The sequence below is a fragment of the Branchiostoma floridae genome, chromosome 1, assembly GCF_000003815.2.
Source record: "Branchiostoma floridae strain S238N-H82 chromosome 1, Bfl_VNyyK, whole genome shotgun sequence".
NCBI classification, from domain to species: domain Eukaryota; kingdom Metazoa; phylum Chordata; class Leptocardii; order Amphioxiformes; family Branchiostomatidae; genus Branchiostoma; species Branchiostoma floridae.
The window spans coordinates 29,304,908-29,332,794 of record NC_049979.1 but is presented as its reverse complement, the minus strand read 5'-3'; the positions used below and the strand labels follow the sequence as shown (position 1 = coordinate 29,332,794).

At 40.0% G+C, this 27,887-nt stretch overlaps 1 protein-coding gene across 3 annotated transcripts; it reads left to right on the top strand.

The window, feature by feature from the left end:
• Positions 1–44: 44 nt before the first annotated feature.
• LOC118429075 (transmembrane protein 87A-like) lies at positions 45–26,663 on the top strand. 3 transcript variants are annotated; one of them, XM_035839450.1, is made up of 19 exons: positions 45–204; positions 2,537–2,618; positions 4,170–4,270; positions 4,861–4,983; positions 15,658–15,813; positions 16,304–16,513; positions 17,374–17,479; positions 17,617–17,678; positions 18,800–18,983; positions 20,209–20,308; positions 20,864–20,957; positions 22,750–22,936; positions 24,035–24,093; positions 24,319–24,422; positions 25,089–25,159; positions 25,272–25,354; positions 25,480–25,532; positions 26,370–26,400; positions 26,533–26,663. In XM_035839450.1, exons 1-19 carry the CDS (start codon positions 91–93, stop codon positions 26,572–26,574), a joined length of 1,962 nt encoding a protein of 653 aa, XP_035695343.1. In that variant the 5' UTR covers positions 45–90; the 3' UTR covers positions 26,575–26,663. The 3 variants fall into 3 exon arrangements, with proteins under 3 accessions (XP_035695343.1, XP_035695351.1, XP_035695334.1); XM_035839458.1 differs by having other exon boundaries at positions 16,301–16,483; positions 26,533–26,662; XM_035839441.1 differs by having other exon boundaries at positions 16,301–16,513; positions 26,533–26,662.
• The last annotated feature ends 1,224 nt before the right edge of the window (positions 26,664–27,887 follow it).

Here is a 27,887-nt window from a genome sequence, read left to right as displayed (position 1 = left end):
CTTGCCACGTTTAACCTCCTTTTGAACTATGACCTCCCATCACCCCCTGCGTGGAGAGGTCATGACGCATGCGTGCTAGGAAGAAGCAAAATGGCAGCAAGACGTGGCGATTTTGTCATCACCGTCGGTGTTTTTATCGTCCTGCTCTCTTCTGTTGGAGTTGTGGCGACTCCAGAGCAGGGGAAATGGTCTTCAACAATCAAGGTACGGATAGGAATCATAAACGCGTCATGTACGTGGATTTTAGGTGGTGAAAATCAAGTATGATATTGTTGACTTCCCAATGGCCATATTCCCCGAATGCAATTTGTGCAGGTGTGTACTAGAAGATTATGGGACACCTGCAAAACCGGAATATTAACTAGGAATCTTGCACACTCACACACAAACAATAGTAGCTCAAATGATTACTAAGAAACCGGTATTTCATGGCACACTTTGAATGGTTAGGGTTTTACTCAATAAAATACCAACGCAACGTAAAATTTTGTGCAACATAGAATTTGTCATCATTTTTTAAGGTTGCATCTAGGAAATTTTCTTGTAATCTTGTAATTGGCTCCAGAAACGACAAAATATGCATGAAAATGTTCCGCCGACTCATCAGTAACGTCTAAATTTTCCCTGTCTTCGTACTACAGCCACTTGACTTGTAAATTGTAAAGGCTTATTATAGAAATTTGCATTTTATAGCCTTTGATTTTTGCAACCCCAAACTACTGTGCATTAATATTAGAAAGGACTTCTTCGCCCTCGGTGTAGAAGAAAATACTAAATGCATATTAGATTTGCATTGAAATTTGATCAAATTTCACGGTATTGTTTACTGTGATTTTCAGTTCGCAAATTGGTGTTACAGTCACATACTGTACAGTATTGGAAAGTGACTGACTGTCTGTAAAGGCACTAGGGTTTACAAGCCTGAACACCTTTACAGACAGCTGGTCGCCGGAAACCACCCACTTCTTGTGACTCAGCGAGAGTGCTTAAGATGGAAAAGCCTCTATCACATCATGATATTTCATGATGTATTTGTAGTGAAGAGGTCACTGAGTGTGAAAACCACGAACATGAAACCACCGTGAACTCCAGTGCATTTACCTTGTACGCCCCAAAACCCAACTGGGCATCACAGGAAGGGGGCGTGGTCAGATGGTTTGGGTGGAAATGTACTATGATGCAGACTCAAGATTAGAGCATTGGTGGGACCTTCTAATGTCTAGACTAAAGTCTGTTTTTTTTTCCATTTCTGAGAGAAAATATGACAGAATATGCTTTAAAATTCAATAAATTGAGGAATGACTAATAGGCAGAGTTTTGAAATGAAGGGTTCTAGCCAGGTTTTTGTTTTAGTGTAATGGTAATGGTGAGGTAGCAACTTGACCAATCGAGAGCTGTGATGAGATGAGACTTTGAAAATGTAGATCAAATAGGTACTGATAAGGACTTTATTTTTACACCACATGAGATTAGAAGGATTTTTTTTTGTTTGGAGGGTCATGTCAACATTTTTTCATAATTGATCAGACATTATTCCACAGGTAAATGTTTAAGGGTATGACTACATTAATGGGAAATTAGCATAATGGTACTCATTTAGAGTGGTGGTCACGAATTATAGCATGGTGCTTATTACCCAAAAATGCACTGGCTAGAAATTAGAATCCTTATGTAGATTAGAATCTATACTGCATTAGTGCATACCAGACAAGGCCTTATAGCTATATAATGACTACCAGATTATCTGCTTGAGGGATCACAATCACGGATTGTACTGTATTTGTACATGTACCTTGTGTTTCAAAGCAGATTATGTTGTGCTGTCGTCAATAGAGTCATACCCTGGTAAGGCCTAGGAAAAAAATTGCGTTTCCAATCCCAGTCCTGAAAAAAAAAAGACAATCGATAGGTAACGATTCTCTTCCTTTTTAAAAAATATTTTTTATCTAGAAACACACACACACACTAACAAGGTATGTTTGAAAAACGATCTTACAGTTACAGCTTTTTCAGCTGTTTAGTGGAAAAGTATGTTATTATGTTATTTGCCAGTGGTCGACAGTCCAAATGCAAAAATGCTAGGGACGATCGTGTCACTGGAAGCAACTTTTTTTCCCTTGGCCTAACTGAAAAATCTAGCAGAAATATGCAATTGTCAGCCTTTATTATAATGCTGCAGTTGCAAATTTGTAGCCTCTTCTGGAGTGTATGGCTGAGTGCAGCTTGGAAATGTTATAAAATGTATGATTGTGTTTTATTATTGTATCTTTTTCAAAGTTTTTTTTTTGGTATTTTTATGACAAAGTATAAGATCATTAACATAGAATTACTTATCAAAGTACTTGTAATATAAAAGCATACCATGTTGGATTATATAAGGGGGTACCCATGTAAGGCGCATAATTTACATGAGAAAAACTCTTAATATTTCGAATTCATATACATGAAAGCCCTGGAGCTCAAAGTAGAATGTTGTATATCTTCTTGTGTTGTGGAAGTGTTTATAAAACTAACGTTCCTTTCTCATCTGCCATAGGTAACAGGGGAACATGTCAACCAACCTCTGTATGCTGGCTTCGTCAAGACCATGTACAATCAGACATCTGTGGCAATTACAGGTACTGTGGCTTAATTATAGTATTTATACTGTAACTGTAAGCAGGGCTCGAAATACTTTTTTCTACATACCTGCACTGGTGCAGGTAACATTGAAAATTACCTGCACCAGACAAATTTTACCTGCACCAATCCGAATTTAGGAATTTTAGATCATACTAAAATAGTTCAGGAACCATTGCTTTTTTTCTTTTATACTTTATAGGTAGTAACAGTCAATGCAGCTAATGACAATCTACATTTGTATATACAGCTACATTATAGGACATTTATGTATAAACCCAGTACATGGGCCAGTGCCGGTTAGCTGTAGGTAGTCACCAGAAATACCTACACAGCTCCAATTTTACCTGCACTACCCTGCATATGCAGGTGGTATTTTGAGCCCTGGTAAGGCTTTGTTAGAAACATGTTGTAAATTTCATGAATAATTTCATCAGGTTGGTAAACTACTTAATCACAAAGTTCTTGATACACAGCCATAAATTCTATTACGAGCCAACGTTTCAATGACCATTTGTTATCTTTGTCAGGGCTATACTGACAGGTTTACAACTTGCGCTGGAGCTAGGTGTTACAGGTTCTGTATCACCCAGGTGAGAGGAGAACCTGTAACACCTAGGTGAACCTGTTACAGGTTCTGCTTTATACAGGGACTGCATCATCTATAGTTCTAGTGCACTGTGAACCTGTAACACCTAGGTAAGTGCACTGTGAACCTGTAACACCTAGGTAAGTGCACTGTGAACCTGTAACACCTAGCTCCAGTGCACTGTGAACCTGTAACACCTAGCTCCAGTGCACTGTGAACCTGTAACACCTAGGTAAGTGCACTGTGAACCTGTAACACCTAGCTCCAGTGCACTGTGAACCTGTAACACCTAGGTAAGTGCACTGTGAACCTGTAACACCTAGCTCCAGTGCACTGTGAACCTGTAACACCTAGCTCCAGTGCACTGTGAACCTGTAACACCTAGCTCCAGTGCACTGTGAACCTGTAACACCTAGCTCCAGTGCACTGTAAACCAGTCAGTATAGCCCTGACGAAGATGACAGATGGTCATCAAAACGTTGGCTCGTAATAAAATTCATGGTTGTGTATCAAGAAGTTTATGATTATGTCGTAAATTTTCTTATTTATTTTTGTGAGGCATTGTGTTATGCAATTGGTAGCTAAAGTGTTTGGTCTAAAATGCAGAGGTTCTGGGTTTGAAACCATTCTTGATGTTGTGCTCTTGGGAAAGAAACTTTATATAAGGCACATTACAAGACTTGCATCACTTTGCTCAGGCGAACATGAGAACATTTCTACACCTTGGGCTGTCCCTCAGATACATGTAGGTTGTATAATTTAGGTCCCGTGCTTGAGGAGAGTCAATCCTCTGCACTTTTATCCACCCATTTATTGAGAAGACTTAGGTGACCCGGTGTAACTTGGCCAAAACGTGAACCGTAGTGAAGCCACATTGCCTGCTACTACCTACTTGAAAAAGCATGATGCTTTACCCCAATGAAGCATAATTGCTTTACACTTAAACTCTATTTTTTCCCAGTGACCTGTGAGTCGTCATCAGACCAGGATAGTCCCTTTGAGTTCAAGGTCGGCTGGATGCTCCGCTTCTCTGACTGCTTTGAAGAGTTTGTTGACCTTGGAGTAAGTTGTTGTTGTTGTTCTTGTTGTTGTTGATTATATGCACGTAAAAGAAATAAAGCAATTGTTTACAAAAGGGAAAAAGAAGATACAGGGGAGCTACATACGTAGATCAGAAACTTCTAAGGTATTTTAGGAGTCTTCCCACAAACTAAGATTATTAACATGTAATACTGTTTACATGTATTATAGTTATTTACATAGTAAATAAGTAAATAAAATCCAACAAAAGAAAACAGCAGTTCATCATAGATATACAGTATTTTTCTGTACTAAAAGTAAATGAGATATAGCAAAAAACTTCAAAACAGGGTCAAAATTCAATTTGGGCCAAGTGCATTTTAAAAAATAGCACTTTGAGTACAATTATATTCATAGGTGCACCCAAAGTCAAAACTTTCATGCACGGCTTCAAATTCAATGTTAGGGGCACAAAAGTGCATATGCACCCATGTGCAGTATTTTGATCCGTGGTAAACTCCTGAAAATGCTGGTAAAATTTGTACTTTTCATTTTACTTCACACAGTCGATAACTGTTAGAACCATTGCCTGATGTACCCTGGTGTTTATTATATTGATTTATCCTTTTCAGGATTCAGCATTCCAAGAGTACTATGACAGCCCCCAACAGTCCTACCCTGTGTACGACTATGGCAAGTACCAAAAGGTGGAATATCCGGAAACTTACAAGTGTGGGGATCCTTTTCATCTGGTGGTAAGTAGGGGATGACTTTTCCTTCGTGTGTGTGTGTGTGTGTGTGGTGTGCATGAAAGAGAGAGAGAGACAATGTGTGTGTAGTGTGTGTGAGAGAGAGTGTGTGTGTGAGAGAGTGTTTGAGTGTGTGTGTTTAAGAGAACAATTATCAAGATATGGTTCTAACTAATCTAAGTGGTTCTTTCATGTGCATATTAACATGACAGGTTTGTGAGGTGTCAATGGAAAGTATGTTTATCATTTACAGTCAAACCTGTATTAGCGGCCACCTTTGCATAACGGCCACCTGCCCATAGTGGCCACTTTTTGTCGGTCCCTTGGATTCGTAATGATTAAGAAATAGGCTTAGCGGCCACCTGTCCAACGCGGCCACGACCACACGATTTCCGGTCCTGCAGGTACAAAAACACTGCCGATTACGGCCACGCGGACCGCTGATCTATGTTTCGGCACGCGTTCGGCCATATACAGCTGCCGTATCGTCACCCTACGCCGGATTTAAAACCTCTTTGATTTATTTTCAAAACAAAACTTCGTAAACTGGCGCTACCCATACCCGCCGACAAGCGAGGTAATATAAGGTCAATAGACGACACCAATATTACAGAGGTAAATTGCGTTAAAGTTACGTTCTAATACACTATCGCTTAGGTTAATTTTTATCACAAAAACTTTCTAAATGAATTGTTACAAAGACAAAATGATATGAACTTCAGACTATGGTGGATTTTATTCTTACATTTATTAAGAGATAAGTCTAAAATGACGAGACTTTTCTTGTGAGTACCACATTAGCATAATGGGCGAACCTGACGTGTGAACGCGGGAGGGAACACACGGACGGCGAAGTATCAAAGGATACAAGACGAAAGATCAAAGAAATATGACGATACCGGTCTCTTCAGACAATATCAACTGTAGAACATTTAAAACTTTTTATAGCTTTTGTTTTCTTAATACATATAGTGTAAAATCATTGCAGTACATGTACAGTACTGTATTATGTGAATAAAGATCAGTGGGTACTAAAACCATGTGTAACTTATTGCTTGTGGTCAATTAATTAGCATATTCTCTATAGTAGTCCATGGGCCAGCACCCCAAATTTCACATATCGGTACCCTCCGGGGTGGCAAATTCTCCTTGTTATTTTTGAATAGTAGAGGGCCTGTGGCATATATTTTGACGTGATAGCCATTCTGGTATGGTAGCTTTCTACCGGCTATCACCCTTCAAACCTATCACCACCTAAATGATCTGGAAATTTCGATTCTTCAATAAGGGGGAGGGGCAAAAAATTAAACATCAATATTTTTCCACGAAAATTACACAGGCTGGTAGAACCTGCTAAGAGGATCATAAAAATATCAATTGATTTTTGATATTGTGATTCAACACGAAATTATGACTGCCTAAAATCATATTTTTTGGTGATTTTCTGGTGAAAAATATATACTTTACTTTCCAATATCGTTCATTTATTCACATTACCTATGGGGCCTTGCCTGATGAGTTAGACTTACCGTACCTATCCTTCTCTGCATATTAAGCTTTAAATGATCGAAATCCATCAATGAAATCCGGAGATATGAATGTGTGAAGAATGACACATCTGCCAGCTTGTAGTGACAATATCGTTGCTAAGGCCGTTGCTAAGGCTGTTGTTAAGGAGGTTTCAGATCGTACTCCACAACAAAACTGATGCAAAGAACTTACTTTTCTGTAGTATTTTACTCTGATTACATCAGTAGAAGTACAAAGAATCGTGTTAAAATGTTTAACATGTAACAGATGCAGAAATGTGTTTTTTTTACGTCATTTCTTTCAGAATCGTTAGCAAAACTGTTGCTAAGGCCGTTGCTAAGGGTGTACTCAGTCATGTTTCAAGCCAAAACAGCAGAGAGTCAAGTTCTCTGACGCGTGATTTTGCTCCTGTCATCTTGTAAATCATACTTAACTGTGAAAAATATCATAATTGATTGGAAATGTTAATTTGGGCTCTACATGGGGGTTATAAGGATACCTGAAAATGAATTACCTTGATTTCACACATTTTTTTTACAAATCTTTTGCTCTTTTTCGTCATTTAGTAGATACCTTACTAAGATTCACAGCATATATGTAGTATGTCGTACACAATGAAAAAGGCTCTGCATGGGGGTTACCGGGGCACCACATATGTGACACAGGATATGTGGATGCAGGACTGCGTCATGCATATTAAAAATTTATCTAGAAACAAGACCATAACAAAAGGTCAAGAACAAGGTTACTCTGGGATGAATACAAGTATATTGTACTTTTCTTGATCAATGATGTTATACATTATAAAGGAGCGAGGTTGTATCGACATGTATAGGCATATCTAGACATGTCTATATAACCTCATTGACTATATATCAGGTGCAGTGCAGGTTTGCTGCGTTGGACAAACTGCAACACACTTAGTCTAATGGTGTGTTATTATGCCTGACCATTCATTTGTTAACATAAGGGCAAACCAAAAACAAAGTCTATAACAAAATTTTCATGTATGGAGACCCGTTAGAATGGAGCAGTGTAATATATGGTGTAAAACGTAGCTAACTGAAGATTCTGGCAGGCTTGTAAAACTTGACACACTGGATACAAAACTACCGATGCCTTTTTCTACACTGTTGTAAAGATTACAAAACTTACAACCTACAAGTTTCCACATGTGCATGTGCCTAGAACTAGGATGGTCTCCAATGCCTAAGGGAATTTTCTTTGTCATTGAGCCTGTAGGCTCGTTCTCATTTAAATGTCGAAATGCTGTCGCCTGACTTTACGCCTTGATATGGAGCAAATTATAGACAACATCACTGGTTCCTTCACTTTTCCACAACCCCTGTAATGTTTTACAAATGATGCACAACAACATTCGTATTGGTTGATGGCTTAGAAGATTATTATAGCCACGGGTGGGATTTCACCCCCTAAAATATGGCTGTCGCCTGAGAAGAAACGAAGAATTCAAATAGTAGCCAAAAATGTAACAATTCAGTTTCCAGAATGATAGTTCGGTAGGTGAAACTAGCTATCCAGGCCCTCTGACCGATCACGTCAGATCGCTCCTGTCACTGATCTTGGAGGCTGTGTGAGGTGGTTCATGCCTGTCGCCAGATTCTGTAACAAACGTTACCAGCACTAGTACGATGGTTGCCACGGTTATATTATCCACGTATAAGACTAGAAATGATCGTTTTTGTGACGCTGTACAGTTTTTCTGGCTTTTTAAAGAAACAAGAAAGGGTTGTTGACTATCATTTGTATCCCACCTTGCTTAACAAAATGTTGTACAGAAATGACTGTAACAAACGTTACCATTGTTCGATGCTGTCTAAGCTTTCTTTTTGACCTGGTGTAAAAAAGCTTCCCACTTTTTAAATGTTCCTCTGAGGGACGTTCACTTATACCTAAATGATGTAGTCAACAAGGTGAGTCCTTTCGAAGAAAACAGGGTAAAGTCTACTGTTCACATGCCCTGTAATGCATTACCAATGGGGCCGAAAATAATTAGTTCAACTTGCCATTTTTGGCTATGGTTAAAGGAGGAATTTTCCTAAACAACCACGTAGTTTTCACTGAAAATAAAGCCGATTTATTTTTCGACCAAAAAATGCCATATTCGATATTTCAATGAGAACGAGTGTGTAACGGGCATATGAAAATGGTCTGATATACGTTTTAGTTGCCTTTAATAGCTTTGAGGCCTTAGGTTTTTGCCAGTTCGCAAAAAGTGAAGTCTTCAAACATTACAACAAGATGACTGTAGTCAATATGTTAGTGTATACATATTTCACAGTGCCTGCCATGCAAGAACATAACGTCCTTGGTCGGAATGAACTGACATTTTGAATCAAGTGTGTAAGTCACAAGTCAGATTTCCTCTGGTTTAACGTTGGGCATGTCTGAGATACTGGTCAGAGGGAACGATCATACATACATTAGATATTTCATACAATGTAAGAAAATGGGCATGTCTCCTGTCAGAAAGGAGGTGATGTGACTTGTGTGTTACCGACCGGTGTTGCGATTGTCCTAATGTTGGAAGGTCATTAGTCTGTGGCACTGTGGTAAAGGTCACCACTTCTCTGACCCCAACACCAAAGGCTTTTTAGTTCCATGATTTGGCATCTTCCTATTTTTGTCTTGCATTACCTGCTTGTTTTGTCTGTTGGGCTATTCTACAGCCCTTATGCCTCCATATGACTGTATGCCTTCAATGGTTTAGACTCCATGTTTTTCATAACATACTGTCTTATGTGAGTCTTCATTGATGCTATCAATTTTGCAGCAGTTGGAACACTGCTTTTCCCCACCTACTTGCATGAGCTTTTGCATTTATTTCTTGATACAGCAGAAGTCGCTGAATTGCACATCCCATTTGCCAGCAAATTTTGTGCAATTATTCGCATGGTGCAATAATGCGAAGTTATCTAGCCGAACTGCAAATTTAAAGGTTTGGGATTTGGGGATTCCGTGCAATTAACTAGAACTATTCAACACTATCGGTAAATATAGTCGACGCTTGTGTTCCTTTGTGACAATGCCCTTCTTCTCAAACATCTTGTACGTAGATAATAAACATCTTTTGTACTTTTATAAAGGCTACAGTAGAAGCCAGTTAATCGTACAATGTATTACCGCACACTTCTGTTAATTGCACGGAATCCCAAAATCCCGAACTGATGCGGTCCAGCTGGATAACTTCGCATCATTGCACCACACGATTAATTGGCAAATGGGGTGTGCAATTAAGCGGCTTCTATTGTATTTCACAGTCCTTGCTTGATTTCCAATGATGTATTTGCATCTGTAAGTAGCACCGACTATAGCTGCAGTACAGTGCACCGGTCAGAATTGCCCTGAGGATTGTGACAGACGATCACCGAAACGGGGTGAAAATAAAACAAGGGTTGTGAAATAAAAGATCTGTATCTTATCTGTCCATACAGAGCCCTTCTCATTATTGTGACCATATTAAGTTTACACGATGGTTTATGTGTGGTTTTCACCGCTATACCAAAAGTCTCCATAACTTACCTCCTCTCAGTACCCGATTTATCATGGTCCCAAATCCCCCCAAAGCCGCCAATACCCTGATCTGGCTCGTCTTCTATGTGGCCCAGTAAGACAAGTAATATTTCTTCATTAAGTAGATTTTCCTTTTTCCATCAACAATAATACATACACCAGGTGCATTATCTTCAATGTAAAGAGGAAGCATGGGAGGTATTACGCCTTGGAAATGACTAAAATTCTGAGAGATTAAAACTCTGCTTTTAGTCAACCAGGTAACCCCCTATTACATCCTCTCAAATCCAATCAAATCCTCTTTATCCTCACCTGTTGGACTGTAAAAGAAAGGATCCCATTTCCTATGTGGAAATACAAAACTTCTTCACATCTTCATTTATTATATTAATTTAGATCTATGAGGGTAGCCATCGTAATTTCAGTAATTTTCGGCAATAAATTGTTTGATTTTTAAGGGCCTCTTAGGGCGGCCCAGGCCTCAATAACGGAAACACTCGAGGGTTTATCATATGGCTGTTCATAGTTCCACATACCTATCACAAAGGATTACTCAATTTGGCCGACTTCGATCTTCCGACCTCAGCATAGTATGCCTGGTTTCTCATACAATCATATTTTTGAAGGTGCTCATATGTACAAATTAAAGTGAAAAAGACTGTCACAATTCTATCAAGATAAGAGTAGCAAAATTATGTGTCAAAGAACTTGATCAAGAAAAGTACAATATACTTGTGTTCATCCCAGAGTAGCCTTGTTCTTGACCTTTTTTGTGGTCTTGTTTCTAGATAAATTTTCAATATGCATGACACAGTCCTGCAGCTACGTATCCTGTGTATTAAAGGGGCATTCCACTTCACACGGGAGTGTTATTTTCCGATAGATATTAATTTTAGGAAGTAATAAATGCATACGTCTTCACATTATATGATCAAGTACCCAGTTGCTTCATGTGCCTCAAAAGCATTCAGTCTTCTACCAAACTCCCCAAGTACCCTCTAATTGAATTAATCCTATGGCTGAATACAATGCAAAACTTTTAGGTGAGGTTACAAAACTAATTTCAGGATCGCAAAGAAATCTCGTCTTGTTATGTGTTCTTTGCTATATTATGAGCAATTTGCCTTCTCGGTGTGCTTAGCGATCCTCATTTATTCCGAAAATATGCACGATAAACAAAGTGTCTATGCGTTTAGGGAATGCATGTGTAGGGTCTGCATGGGTTTACTGAGTGTCATATTGTTTTCCAAACACATATCGCGCAATTCATCCCAAGGTGAATTCCACAAAATTCGGCTGATTATACTATTCATTGACACATTATCTATTGGAAAATACCAACCCCTTTTGGAGTGGAATGCCCCTTTAAACGGTGTCACATATGTGGTGCCCTGGTAACCCCCATGCAGAGCCTTTTTCATTGTGTACGACATACTACATATATGCTGTGAATCTTAGTAAGGTATCTACTAAATGACGAAAAAGAGCAAAAGATTTGTAAAAAAATGTGTGAAATCAAGGTAATTCATTTTCAGGTATCCTTATAACCCCCATGTAGAGCCCAAATTAACATTTCCAATCAATTATGATATTTTTCACAGTTAAGTATGATTTACAAGATGACAGGAGCAAAATCACGCGTCAGAGAACTTGACTCTCTGCTGTTTTGGCTTGAAACATGACTGAGTACACCCTTAGCAACGGCCTTAGCAACAGTTTTGCTAACGATTCTGAAAGAAATGACGTAAAAAAAACACATTTCTCGCCCATTCCTCGTTAAAGGGGCAAATTGCTGTCTCACATAAGCAGCGGACCACAGTTTTCTTTAAAGACACAATGACTACGTATTTTGCCCTTTTCCGTTACAAGTACATGATAGTAATATGCTAAGCAATGTTTTCCCACCATTGTTAGTTGCCTTTTGGTCGTCCCGGGTAAGGTTTTGCTTAGAAACACGCTAAAAACACGTGTCGGAAATGCTATAAAGGTGAATATCGTGGCATTCTGATAATTAAAAGACGGTAGTTCTTTAAATTTTCAGTCAAAATTTACATCAACCACTTAGGCCGGCTTGTCACGTGTTGATGAACTTGTCCAGCAGACGACCTTTTTACGTCAGATGCCGTTTTATTCTTGTCGCCAACTTTTGTATAATTTACGTTACCGAACTTCTGTTGGGTGTAATTCGCTTACGAAAAGACATTTTCCGATAATTTTTTCACTGTTTTATCTGCTAAACAGTGGTGTTGCGTAACAAACAAATGACAGAACACATAAAACACGAATGTTGGAAACATGACTATAACCGCCAATCTCAGGCCGTTTGTCACTTTTTTGATATAATTTACGTTACCATAATAAGTCCCTTAGAATGTATAGAAAGATCATTACTTTTGTACTCATAGGAAAGAATGCTCCCAGATAAGTAATTGCCTGCAGAGTTAATCTTTCCAGAGCTGTTTGTTAAAATTTTATTTATCATTAAAAGCATAAATATAATTTACGTTACCATATGATTTACGTTACCATTTTTTTTCTTCAACATGTCATCGGATGTTCAGCAAGAGCACATCAACCAAAGACGTATTATCTGCTGTAATGTTACTGTAGGTGGGCTTGGCTTGCCATAGAGTCACAATGCAGTCTGTTTATATGTTCCTGTTTCAATGAATTTTACGATGCTGGGACTTTTCATTTCTCATAGGAATGTAGAAATACGAGGGGCGAGTAAGAACAGAAAGAAACAACACCCCGACTCCCGGGATTCGAACCCACGCCAAACCCGGGCAGTCGGATCACAAATCGAACGTGCAAACCGTTCAGCCAAAAGGCTTAAGCCATTAGGCGTCTTCGGTTTAGCAGTCCTTGAACACCACTGTTACACTACTCCCCCTTTTCTTTTCAAGATTCGTCCTCGAATCTCCGAGATCGACATCCCTGTGTGTTCTTTATCGAATTTCTGAAAATTCACATTTGTTCTTTGGTACGTGCATATGTAAGGAGATTACACACTGCATTTTGAAACCAAAAATTTCCACAGAAAATATCCGAAACATTGCGGGCTTTTTAGAACGAACAAAACGCATTATCAATGTTAGATGGAGCCATTCCCCTTACAGTCTGTACTTATTCCCTCTGCTCTGGTATTTGTTTCGCTCCTTTTTATTGGTCAATGCCTGCATATATCTTACTTTCTTGTGTGTATCGCTACTTTTGATTGGTCAAAATGAATCGACACCGGCACCGGTGTCGATTCATTCTGACCAATCAGAGGAGCGAAACCCACCTGCCTGGCCTGGATCTTTGTGTTACGGCGTCATAACCAACGTGGAACGGGGCCTTCTGATTGGTCCGCGGCGCCTGGCTATATGATAATGTTGTTTATAGCCTTGCTCATCAACAAAAGCCTTGTTATACACATATTACACAGTTCTTTCTGCCAGTATTAGTTAACCACACGATATAAGGTGTATGGATGGACATTTTGTTAGGTAGCACATTCATTCTGTATTGATGTGACATTGTGTTTGTTCCACGAACAAAAATTTTCCTGACATTAAAAAATGTTTTATAAGAAGTGCGATAACTGGTGTTTTAGTTTGTTGTCTTTCCAATATCGAAAGCTTGTGCTAGAAAGGCCCAGTCCATCTGGTGCATGTTGCCATCGCATCATGTCCTGCTATTCCCAAAGACTTGATTAAAGGACGCGAGGACGAAGCGGTTCTGACCTAGAGCGTTTGATTGCGTGAATCCTTTGTTACTTAGCATGTATTTAAATAGACCCCGCCAAGATAGAGACCTTGCATATCTTGGGTGTCTTCCGCAGAGTCCGGGTGGGTACAGGACGAACAAGATTATTCGGGTATTCCGGATAACAAAGATACACTTTTTTGCTACTCTGAGTTAGCAACATGAAGATAAGAGGTCCAGCATTATAGACGAACATGACCTGATCAGTTCAAATAGAGCCAGTATGTACACTATTCGGCTTTCCTCCAAATGTTAGAGATTCTGTAATTTACGTTACCACAGTTCATTGGCATTTACCTGTAGAATAGATATCGCCTGCTTCCAACCATTTTCATAAATATATTCTATCGCTCTTATCCCATCCTACAGGGTGAAAATTGAGGAGTATTAAACGGTTTGTCTTCATATCAGAAAAAAAAATATATCATTTATTTACTTTTATACAAATGTAGCAAACTTAATAGCTAGTAATTTTGATGATTATTCCGAAACAAATGACACGGTGGTTAAATATTTCTCATTGGCGTGTAATTTGAAGGTTTTGGGTTGGAAAATTCGCTAATTTGGCTGTTGTTAATCCACTATTACTTGCTGGAACATTTCTCTGTGTAGTAATATGCTCTTTATTACGAAATTGTAGGAAAGATGACATGGCCTACTAAAAATCAAATATCTCCAAAATTAAGCGTGTTAGCACCAGACAAAAATAGCAAAAGATAGTCGATATAAGTGGTAACAAGTTCATACCAGCAGGTAAGCGTTTTGGACAACTTTATTTTTTACAATTTTCTACCTCCAATTTTCCCAGTTAATGAGGAATGGGCGTTCTGCATCTGTTACATGTTAAACATTTTAACACGATTCTTTGTACTTCTACTGATGTAATCAGAGTAAAATACTACAGAAAAGTAAGTTCTTTGCATCAGTTTTGTTGTGGAGTACGATCTGAAACCTCCTTAACAACAGCCTTAGCAACGGCCTTAGCAACGATATTGTCACTACAAGCTGGCAGATGTGTCATTCTTCACACATTCATATCTCCGGATTTCATTGATGGATTTCGATCATTTAAAGCTTAATATGCAGAGAAGGATAGGTACGGTAAGTCTAACTCATCAGGCAAGGCCCCATAGGTAATGTGAATAAATGAACGATATTGGAAAGTAAAGTATATATTTTTCACCAGAAAATCACCAAAAAATATGATTTTAGGCAGTCATAATTTCGTGTTGAATCACAATATCAAAAATCAATTGATATTTTTATGATCCTCTTAGCAGGTTCTACCAGCCTGTGAATTTTCGTGGAAAAATATTGATGTTTAATTTTTTGCCCCTCCCCCTTATTGAAGAATCGAAATTTCCAGATCATTTAAGTGGTGATAGGTTTGAAGGGTGATAGCCGGTAGAAAGCTACCATACCAGAATGGCTATCACGTCAAAATATATGCCACAGGCCTTCTACTATTCAAAAATAACAAGGAGAATTTGCCACCTCGGAGGTACCGATTTTTCCTCTGGCCCATGGACTATAGTGGCCACCTCTCTATAGTGGCCAATTTTGACCAGTCCCTTGAGTGGCCGCTATAGACAGGTTTGACTGTATATCATGATGACTAGGTGAATTGATCAAACACCTATTAGAATAACACAATTCATCAAAGATAAAATACAATGAAGAAGTAAGAGGTCTAAAAAGAAATGTTGTGTTACAGGAGAAAAAAAGAAGAGAATTCCTAGCTATGACTACCAACCCTATTTTTTCTGTACTGTAACCTGAAATGCCCGTGATCTGATCATTTCCAGGTGTAAAATAATTGTATTCACAGGGATGTATACAAATGTAACAACATTCCTCTATTTGCAGGACTTAAAGCCAGATATTAACCTGGTAGACAGGCCCCTCAGCGTGAACGCCTCTGCAGAGAAGAGGGGGGACGAAACGGCTGGAGAGACGTCATTGGTCGATCCAAACACCCGGAGCAGGCGAGCCCCAGCACCTAGGAAGAAGGGCGGGTCAAAGGTAGGAGTGGCTAGAAGAAAATCAGAGTAGTTATTAAAGATTTATACAACTTACATGTCCACTGGCCCCATTCCACAGTGGATCTGAAAGTGCTGATTGGCCAAGTCCATGACCTACTGTACTTACAGATTGGGCTTGTGTGATTTTTCCACGATTAGCTTGACAACATACATTCAAGTAAACTATATGATTGTGTTCTTGGTATTAGGCTCTGAACCAGCTGCCATGTTTATTATCTATGTAATTGGCAGAAACTAACTTGATTAATTGGCACCAGGAATTAAGAACAACTAGAAGTATGATTTGTAAGATTCTATGTTCAATAATACCAGACGGGTGTATATTTTATGATGGTTACTAGTACTTGTAATCAAGAATTGCACTACTTAAGTGTCATTGGTGACATAAGCACTTTAAAGGCATTTGGATAAGTTTCACCATCAGTTTGTGCTTCGCTAAACATGCTCTTCACTATGTGTTCTTACAGAAGAAACCTGCAGCAAAGCCAGCACCACCGGCACCGCCAGCAGAAGAAAAAGAACCAGAAAAGAAGGAAGAAGAGACTGAGGAGGTGGAAGAAAAGGCAGATACTCCAAATGTGGAAGCAGAGAGCCAACAACAGCAACAAGAACAGCAGCAAGAAGCCGAAACACAGGAAACCATAAGAGAGGTTGGCAACCACTCCCAGATTGGTGATGAGGTACTGGGTCTTTTTGCTGAGGAACTTTCAGCAGTCTTCTGTGTAGCATAGTTAGTGTAGTCTGTGTTAGTCTGTCGTGTGAGGGCATATTCGTGTTGAGTGCTGATTTAAGAACCATGCTGTAGTGTCTGAAATGGACATCCTTTGTTTAGTGGGTACTGTAAATGCAGAAACTTTCGTGGTGGTTTAATGTTCATGGTTCTCGCTGTGGCCGTTTCACCACGAACTTAAAACCACAGCGAACATTTTTCCATGGCAGTAAGAGACTACAGTGCATGGTGCTACCGCGAAATTAAAACCAAAGCAAAAAGTCCTTTTTCCCGCCACCGCCAAATTAAATCCCCGCGAACTTAAATGCATTTACAGTACCCTCTTTTTAGGCAATCCTGGGCAAGCTTTAACATCTTACAAACACATTGTTAACCTGGCTATCTAATTGGAAAAACAGGACTGTCGAGGTCACACTACTTTGAGAACTACTGCTTTCCAGGCCCTGGAAAAATATGCTTTGATTGCCTCCAATAATTGGACGTATTGTGTGTGTGTGTGTGTGTGTGTGTGTGTGTGTGTGTGTGTGTGTGTTTGTGTGTGTGTGTCTGTGTCTGTGTTTGTGTTTCCGAATATTTGTGAACAGCATAGCACTAGAGCCTATGGATGGACTGTAATGGTATTTGGTAAGTCGGTAGGGCTTTGGAAGACAAAAATCAAGGTGGATTTTGTGTGTGACTTTGGCACTGCAGCAGAACTTCCAGTTTTTGTATCTTTCTGTCCAAGACATCTTATGGTCTTGTTTTTTTGTCGCAGATAGGAATGTAATAAATAGACTTAATTGATTCTTATGCTATCCATTTTTCTCCCAGCACTCAGGTAATGTTGTAACCCATTCCTGGGAGAGTGGCCCCTACTTGCTAGTAGTGAGAATTCTACCAGTGAAGACGGAGGGTGTAGAAGACTACCAATTGACTGGTAAGCTATTGCCTTCATTTTGTCTTTTAAAAGTACAAATTGGCATTACGTATTAAGTCTGTACCATGGAACAATTGTGGGAACTTTCTCAACATTGTAGAATTGCTAATACAATGTTTTTACTGGTTTTTTTTCAGTTGGTGTTTCTGAGAGAAAAGGCACCAGCTACCTTTCTGCTACGGACTGGGCACTGCTACCTGTAAGTTATGTTGTGTCAATACTTTGCTGTTACTGTGTAGTGTCAAGGAGGTTAAAAAAGAACCTGCTTGGTGTGTGGAGTATGTGCTGTACTGACCACACTCGTACTATTCCTGTACAGTACTATGGAGTGATGTGTGGAGTGTTGACTGATCCTATGTAGTTCTATAAGTTGATCGATGTGTGGTGTATCAACTGTTCCTATACAGTTCTATGAGTAATGTGTGGAGTATACATGTATGTGCTGTGCTGTTCCTGTACAGTTCTATATGGAGTGATATGTGGAGTATATGTGCTGTACTGACCACACCTGTACTGTTCCTGTACAGTTCTATGGAGTTATGTGTGGCGTGTATGTGGTGTACTGACCACACTTGTACTGTTCCTGTACAGTTCTATGGAGTGATGTGTGGAGTATATATGCTGTACTGACCACACTTGTACTGTTCCTGTACAGTTCTATGGAGTGATGTGTAGAGTGTATATACTGTACTGACCACACTTGTGCTGTTCCTGAGTGTATAGTTCTATGGAGTGATGTGTGGCATGTATGTGCTGTACTGACCACACTTGTACTGTTCCTGTACAGTTCTATGGAGTGATGTGTGGCGTGTATGTGGTGTACTGACCACACTTGTACTGTTCCTGTACAGTTCTATGGAGTGATGTGTGGCATGTATGTGCTGTACTGACCACACTTGTACTGTTCCTGTATAGTTCTATGGAGTGATGTGTGGAGTGTATGTACTGTACTGACCACACTTGTACTGTTCCTGTACAGTTCTATGGAGTGATGTGTGGCGTGTATGTTGTGTACTGACCACACTTGTACTGTTCCTGTACAGTTCTATGGAGTGATGTGTGGCATGTATGTGGTGTACTGACCACACTTGTACTGTTCCTGTACAGTTCTATGGAGTGATGTGTGGCGTGTATGTGGTGTACTGACCACACTTGTACTGTTCCTGTACAGTTCTATGGAGTGATGTGTGGCGTGTATGTGGTGTACTGACCACACTTGTGCTGTTCCTGTACAGTTCTATGGAGTGATGTGTGGAGTGTATGGAGTGATGTGTGGCGTGTATGTGGTGTACTGACCACACTTGTACTGTTCCTGTACAGTTCTATGGAGTGATGTGTGGCGTGTACGTGGTTTACGGAGTGATCTGGCTGCTCCTGCTGGCCTGCCAGTGGAGAGACCTCCTGCGGATCCAGTTCTGGGTGGGCGGAGTCATCATCCTGGGCATGCTGGAGAAAGCTGTGTTCTATGCAGAGTACCAGCATGTCAACAGCACTGGGGTGTCAGGTACGGCCTAGGGGAAAATCTTGTGTTTTCAGTTACCGTATATTCTCGAATAAAGTACGCACTTTTTTAACTTTTCAAAATTGAAAAGGTGCTACAAGTTGTTGCCAAAGTTGGGGTGCGTACTTTATTTGAGGTTACTGCACAGATAAATGGTAAGAAAAGCCTAAAATAAAGCAAGGTGGAGCTACACTTCTAGTAATGTTTCAAAACATACACATTGTTGTTGTCTTGAAGTTGTCTAAACATGAAACAAAGAAATTGTCTTGACATGATTTACATATTAACAGTGGCATTTGCATACAATCCTTTTGAGTTAGTGACTTTGACTTGTACAACTGGTTTTGCCTGATTTCTTCTACCAGTTCTCAGTGATTTTTATAATTTGCAGCAGGCAATTCACAAGTTTATAGAGACAATTACAGTGTAAACCCAGGTTATTTTATGCAAAATGACCTGGGGAAAACATCATAAATTCGAATTTATTTAGTTAAAGGTCTGTTCAAAACTGGTGGAGAAGTGGTGCGTACTTTATTTGAGTTTTTCCATTTTACCTTTCAGTCCCAAAGATCTGTCTAAGACTTGTCCAAAATCAGGGGTGCATACTTTAATTGGGGTGCGTACTTTATTCGAGAATATACGGTACCCTACCAATCCTAGCAAAAATGTCCTTTTTTGGGATCGAGCAACCGAACATGAAAGTTTCGATATGTCTGAGTATTGAAATTCAAAACAGAAAACACACTCTGTTGATTGATGAGGGTTTTGAACAGTCATTGTAAGTACTGTATGTATATTACAAATTGTATTCAAAATTCTTTTATAAAACATACTTAATTATGCTTATACAATGTATATAGTGTGTGATTAGAATATGATGTTCAAAATGCCAGTACCTCATTCATTTTAGCTTAACATTGCTGTATTTTGTCAGATCATGTCAGCCAAAATCTAAAAAGAAATAGAAAATAATAGTTAAGATAATCCCAACCTATTTTAGCCTTCAAATGTTCGTTCTTTGGCTGCTATAAACTGCCACAGAGAGAGTTATGTTGGACTTTCACTTTGTTTAACCAGGAGTGTACAGGTTTTGATTTGTTGGCATCTCAGATATTACCAAGTATTAATACTATTAGCCTCATGGTTGTAGCCTTTTTTATGGATTAATCTAAATATTCTGTAATCTTAAACAACTGAACTGATTATCCACATCACCCCCCTCCCACAGTGCGAGGAGCTGTAGTGTTTGCTGAGCTGGTGTCCTGTCTGAAGAGAACCCTGGCTCGCATGCTGGTCATCATCGTCTGTCTGGGGTATGGAATCGTCAAGTAAGTCAGCTTATGTCAAACCTGGAACGTGATATCAATCGATACAAGTTTTCCAGACTAGTGTGTATTTTGCGGTATACCAAGGGCTACTATTGCTGTCATTTCATCCTCACCTTTATCTAATGGTTGTGTGACCAGCTCTTTTTGAATAATTTCTTCTTTCAACAATCAGTGAAGAACGTAGAAGTAATCTCCTTGTAGCAACCTTCTCAGGAAATGTCTTTGATCAAGTATCGGGTTGCACACTTGGAGTCATTGTTATCTCGCAAAGGATGAGAATAACCTAACTGTGATAAATAACAACTAAATGTTTTATTCCACCGACATTTCAGTGATCGCCTGTTACCCTCCTCTGGGTAATTTTGACGGGTTCATATTTTACTGCAGCAATAGGTGCCGCTGCTTACAGATGGGGTACCTAATGAAGGTGACAGACAATCATCAAAATGTTGTATGTGGAAAACAAATGGCTGTGTATGAATAATGTTATTATTCAGTGACTTGCAAACCTGATGAAACTATTCACTTACCCAACTGTTTTGTTTTTACCCCCAGGCCCCGTCTTGGCCCAATGCTGCACCGTGTGTTGGGTGTGGGTGCCCTGTACTTCATCCTGGGGTCTGTGGAGGGCTGTCTACGCTCCATCAGAGTGAGTACACACATGGTCACCCATCTAACTATCACTATCACTATATGTAGTGAGGTCTTGATGGATGTACTTGCATGCCTCTGTCCATATCTGTGTGTGAGTGTTTGTGGCACAATAAAACTGCATGTTGGGGACCAAGAATCAGTAATATCCACCTGTTTTTGGTAGGGATGTGTCTTTTCTTAGCCATTTTCAACTCTCCCTGGTGAAATTAGATAGTATCATTAAAAATTTCAGATGAAACTTATCAAATCATTAGGGTTTTTAACCTATGAGTGACTGAAGGCAAAGTTTTGGCATGTATGTTCCTTGGCATGATCACTCTGAAGTTTAGGTTTTCCTTCACATAGATGTACACTATGCCAGTAAGTATCAACCTACAGGTATAAGTGCCTTTGTGACAAATGTTCAACTTGACTGTTAGTGACTGTATTCCCTATCAGAGTGGTTTGTACTGTAAGGTAACATTTACTGATGTGGTCCTGGTCTCTTGGCCCCCACATGCAGCCCTATCGCCATGTGTCCTCTGGGCTGTCGGTAGGTGCCTGTCTGTAGACACCAAACTGTAGGACACTGTGCTCTTTCCTGCTGGAAGTCTTAAATTATGCTATGGTCACATTTGCACCGTTGGCTGTAGGGGGTTTAGCCCTGCAGGCCAGGCTTTGAAGCTACCAATTTGTCCCAGTGTACTGCCAGATACCAGGGGTACCTGTAAATTTTCACGATTGGGTTATGGTGTCTATTTTTTGCTGGGTCCAGGGTTGATTGTAACTAGAAAATTCAGTTCCAGGTCCGGTTAAGGTCCAGAGGATCAGGTCTGGACCTGAACCTGGACCTGATTCATTATGTGAAAACTTGTGATGATACTCAAAACAATGGTCCATTATTGCTACAAAGAAAGCTGTTTTGTGAAGTATTCTACTCCCACTAGCATTTTAAAATCCTACAAGGCTACCTGACAATTGACTGTAAAACTTGGCAGAAATGACCATAGAGTCTACTCTACTTCGCTCTTGTTATTTTCCTCGACCGGTAAGCCCCAAAATGTGTGAATGTCTGATGATATAATCTGTTCATTTCCCAATAGGTCCAACATCCGGTCCACCAAATTTTTTCAGGTCCGGTTTTTCTGGACTGGTCCAATAAGAAAAAACATTTTGTACCGGTACCCACCCCTAATTGTAACTGTAAGTTAAAAAAATATCTGGGGGCCCGGCCATGCCAAAAAATAGCCAGGTAGCTGCAGGGTGTCAAGCGAGCCACTTACAAATGTAGGGATGCCAGCCAACAGTACAATAAAACAGCCCATAGTCTACCCATAGGTTTGTCTTGTTTCAGTTGTGACCGTAGCATTACTGCATGTTTTCTTTTTCTCTGAAATAGACTCTACTATTATGTACAATGTACTTGCTAACTTGAGCATGTGATATTCTGAAAGCCTCTATCAACCTGTCAGAGTGCTTGAGTTGAAAAACAATCTGATGTTGGGAGTTTTTATCTAATACCCTACCTGCAAAACGTAGCCATTTCTGACTTATGTCTGCATAGTAAAGGAGAAAGATAATAGTATTAAGATCTACTTCTGTTGGGTTTCTCTTCTTTGATGGTGGCAGTAAAAGACAAGTTTCTTCAATAAAATGTGCCCTTTAGTGTCCTTAGTAAAATCGTTATCTTTTTCATCAGTAATGGTGGAAAGCATGCAAGAATGTCTCTTGGACACTTCTGTAAACAGTTTGCTTCTTTTATCATCATTAAACACAACAAGTTAACTCTTGGGATGTTCCATCTCCAGCCCAAACAGGACCCGACCAATCAGGCGCTGCTGGCGTCCATCCCGCTGGCCGTGCTGGACTCCGCTATCTGCTGGTGGATCTTCAGCAGCCTGGTGCAGACCACTCGCACCCTTCGCCTGCGCCGTAACCTCGTCAAACTGTCACTGTACAGACACTTCACTAACACTCTCATCTTCGCTGTGCTAGGTAAGTCAAACTGTCACTGTACAGACACTTCACCAACACTCTCATCTTCGCTGTGCTAGGTAAGTCAAACTGTCACTGTACAGACACTTCACTAACACTCTCATCTTCGCTGTGCTAGGTAAGTCAAACTGTCACTGTACAGACACTTCACTAACACTCTCATCTTCGCTGTGCTAGGTAAGTCAAACTGTCACTGTACAGACACTTCACTAACACTCTCATCTTCGCTGTGCTAGGTAAGTTAAACTGTCACTGTACAGACACTTCACTAACACTCTCATCTTCGCTGTGCTAGGTAAGTCAAACTGTCACTGTACAGACACTTCACTAACACTCTCATCTTCGCTGTGCTAGGTAAGTCAAACTTTCACTGTACAGACACTTCACTAACACTCTCATCTTCGCTGTGCTAGGTAAGTCAAACTGTCACTGTACAGACACTTCACTAACACTCTCATCTTCGCTGTGCTAGGTAAGTCAAACTGTCACTGTACAGACACTTCACCAACACTCTCATCTTCGCTGTGCTAGGTAAGTCAAACTGTCACTGTACAGACACTTCACTAACACTCTCATCTTCGCTGTGCTAGGTAAGTCAAACTGTCACTGTACAGACACTTCACTAACACTCTCATCTTCGCTGTGCTAGGTAAGTCAAACTGTCGCTGTACAGACACTTCACTAACACTCTCATCTTCGCTGTGCTAGGTAAGTCAAACTGTCACTGTACAGACACTTCACTAACACTCTCATCTTCGCTGTGCTAGGTAAGTCAAACTGTCACTGTACAGACACTTCACTAACACTCTCATCTTTGCTGTGCTAGGTAAGTCAAACTGTCACTGTACAGACACTTCACCAACACTCTCATCTTCGTATATGTATTTTATAGTATATTAGCTACAGTGAATGCCACTCAAAGACAGAAGGAAAATGTCCAGACTTTGCATGAAGTATTAAATGGCCACTGAACTGGGGGACGTACCTAATACCAGCTCAGAAAAGCTCATGAAATAAGTACCAGATTTATCAACCCAGAATCAATTTAATAATTTGTTTTTCTGAAATATTTAACTGAAGGTCTTCTCTTTCTTTCAGCTTCCATCGCCTTCATGATTTGGTCCTTCAAGACAATCAGATTCACACAGTGCCTGTCAGTAAGTACCTTTTGCCTAACTGTACCATTACATTTTTCATCATACAAAGATTAAATGGGCATAAACTGTAAAGCCATGTTGATTCCATAATATCACCAACATCACCAAAACCAATGCGAGCATGCAACTAGAAGAAAAGTTTGACAAAAAAGTCGCCTTCACTATGAAAGCTTGTATGTGCACGTGGTAGTTACATGTTTATAAATGCCCCCCTCCCCACCCCAGGACTGGTCAGAATTGTGGGTGGATGAAGCCTACTGGCACCTCCTGTTCTCGGTCATCCTGATGGTCATCATGGTCCTGTGGAGGCCTACGGCCAACAACCAGCGGTCAGTGCGCACAGAATATCTTGCTCAACATGATATTGCTCAATTAACGTAATTACCTGGCGGCAGGAAGCAAGAGCTTGAAGTATGATTTTTAAGATTGCAATGTTCAATAACATCAGAAGGGTGACTGACTATGTTCATTCAAAAATGGTAATCAGGAATTGTAACAGTTGTACATTGTTACCGGTAGGGCTGGGTACCGGTACAGAAAATTCAGGTCCAGGTCCGGTTCAGGTCCAAAGGATCAGGTCCATAACCGGACCTGGACCTGATGCAGTATGACTCATACCAATGGTCCATTTCACTACAAAGAAATCTGTTTGGTGGAGTACTAGACTTACACTGGTGTTTTAAAATCCTACAACGCTAACTGCACCTGTATGATTGACGGTAAAACTTGGTAGAAATGACTATAAACTCTACTCTACTTCACTCTTGTTATTTTCTTCCACCTGCAAGCGTCAAAACGTGTGAATGCCTGATAAAATAATGTGTTAATTTTCTAATCGGTCCAACATCCGGTCCACCTAATTTTTTCAGGTCCGGTTTTTCTGGACCGGTCCAATAATAAAAACCGGTTTTGTACCGGTACGCTGTACCGATACCCAGCCCTAGTTACCGGTGGTTTAAGCACTTTAATGAATGGGACCCTGTGTTCTGTTTCAGCTATGCCTTCTCTCCCCTGAGTGAGGAACATGATGTGGAAGCTGAGGAACCCATGCTCAACGATGCTTTTGGTTAGTACAAATTTTGCTACACTACGAGAATTAAATGTTGTCTTCAAATCGTAATTTAGTGGTACAGATTCTGATTCAGAAGTAACTTTTTATTCTGGTGTTGTGTCCACAGAGGGTATGAAGATGCGCGGCCTTAGTGGGAAAAACAATGCCAACGGCAACTCTCCAGGCATGAATGATACGGACACCAAGGCTGTAAGTTTATTTTTTACAATTTCATGGTTATCTAAGAACTAAATTGCATGGCAAATATTGTTTGCATTGTTCAAGTAACTGAGGTATTCATGACTCAAACTATCTTATTTGTTTTGCTTTACAAGGAGGAGGATTTGAAATGGATAGAAGAAAACATTCCATCCTCAGTTGCTGATACGTGAGTGCTCTCTTTATCTCTTTCTGATTGTCTCTGTTTTATAAACCGAGTTGGTATCTCCCACAGTAGTGTGTGTAGTCCAATGGTTAGCGGCTCTGTGTCTGTGTTGCTCATCCGACATGCAAAGCTACTGGAAGAGTTGCATTGCACTGTTCATTGTACATATAGAATACAACAAGGGGTATTCCGTATCACCCGAGGTACCAGCCTTGGGAGGTGATCCAACCCACGGGTGGGCTGGAACCGATGGTGATGCAGAATACACCGTGTTGTATGTTATTTATGTCATACCCACCTGAGAAAACACATGTTTCGATGCGAAATGTGCCAGAAGTTGAGAAAATGTTGTGTCCTCGAACAGAAGATTGTAACAACAGCAATTCTAACGTCAGAATCCAGTATTCGAATTCTCAACCATGCCGTATTCGGCCCGTTCAAAATAGTTCAAAATAGTTGATTTACTCGAAGGAAGCCCGGTTGATACAACTTCGAAGCCTGTGTGATACAGAAAGTTATCACATGGTCCGGAACACCTGTATGGAACGTTTTCGCGGCCCAGGTATGACATAAATGTACTTATCGAAAAGAGCTAGGGGAATTTCCCCTGTGCAATGAACTTGTAAATACTGTACATAGCATTTGTCTTTGATTTTTCACTTTTTATGTGAGCAATGTAGAGAGAGATCTGGTAAAAAAAAATGTAATCTATGGAGGCAGAAATGAATTGTTGCAAAATAACAATGTGTAACATATGGATTCTGTAGGTTGTCTTTGTGATACATGCATGGCTATTCTGAAGTGTTGTAACAGTTGTATGTTTTTATTTCAATACCTTAGGGCCCTGCCAAGTCTTTTAGACTCTGATGAAGTAAGTACCATCTATCTACAGAGTTAACTACCTTTTCAAATTTTGTCCAGTTGCTTGAGTAATTGTCACTCTAAGGACATCTGTTTCAATTTGTTCCAATTGCCCTTGAATTTTCTCTTTGTCTCCCTTCAGGAAATTATGACCACTCGGTTTGAGATGAACAAGATGGAATGATGAAAAGCACAACTCCTGGTAAGACACATACATGTAAGACTTGCACTGAGACTAGAGTAAGATTGTGTTTGTGTTTCAATTGGCCCTGTGTAATCATCATGGATAAACTGTAGTGAACAGTTTAAACTTTGTTCCAACACAAAGAAAGAAACTCACCATAAATTTTTGGCCGAATACTCCGACCTTCATCAGATGAATGATTCGCTGCACTAATCCGGAAGTCGTCGGATGACGTCAGGTAGCAGCGAATCATAAATGGCGGGAAGGCGAAACCTGCCACCATCACGGTTCAATGAGGGTTGATGTGCCCTGATGTAGACAGCCTCCTTGACGCCCCTCACAAACCAATCCTGTTCAGAGTCCAAGATACGAACTTGGTCCAGAGACACGGAGTGGCCCGGAGATTCGACATGTATATGCTAAGACATTTCTGAAGATGTTGAAATTTCATTCGGATATGGATAAACTGTCATGGAAAAATGCTAACACTTTATACTTCCAACACTGGAATTAACACTATAGGGACGTACCCCTCTAAATTTTCGGACAAACTTCCTCGATCTCGTTTAGAATGAATAACCCTTCTATCTCCAGCAGTGACATAAGGAACACACCACTTTTGTTGGAGGGGGTCATAAGAATCAGAAAGTCTATGTCACCCCCCGTCTCTGTTGAGGGTGTGACGTTGTGCTGTAATGTGCACTGCGTGCAAAGAAATCCCTGATCAGAGTCTCCAAAGATGTAGAATGTCCCTGAGACTCTAGGTTGTATACATGTATGTGTTTAGTGAATATGGATCAACTGTGTTTACAGTACACTTCCATCAGATAGATGTATCGAATTGCTTCACTCAGATTCAAATCATGCCCAAAGTCAGATAAAAACTGTATGTCCCATGCCAGCAATCGATCTCCAAAAGAAGTTAGGGTCGGCAGGTTTTTGCTAGGGTCTGTTGGGTAACCAGCTACAGTACACTTCTTTTTTCCTCCTTAGGCCATGTTGATTGGTTTATGTGGCTGACATACAGGCAGGCATCCGTTTTTATTTGTTTATGAAGAAAAGTTTTTGACCATACTGTAAATTTTACAAAGCAGCTGCAATATAAACATTATAAGCAAATATATAAAGATTTTTAAAAATGTCAGAAAACAAATACAAATGTTGTAGAATGCCAAAGAACAAAAATGAAGATTGAATCTAATTGTTTGGTTATACCCAACTCACATTAGGCGCGATTCGATCGAACGACGAGTCTGCGAGCTCTAAATTACGAGGAGGCATGACCCTGTGACGGAGGGAGTTTAGACATCTCG

Bases quoted from the DNA above. Each gene is read 5' to 3' on its own strand.
- LOC118429075 (XM_035839441.1), top strand. From the start codon at position 91: ATGGCAGCAAGACGTGGCGATTTTGTCATCACCGTCGGTGTTTTTATC. The intron at 4,271-4,860 runs GTAAGTTGTTGT...TATCCTTTTCAG, and splicing joins AAGAGTTTGTTGACCTTGGA to GATTCAGCATTCCAAGAGTA. The intron at 17,480-17,616 runs GTAAGCTATTGC...GTTTTTTTTCAG, and splicing joins AGAAGACTACCAATTGACTG to TTGGTGTTTCTGAGAGAAAA.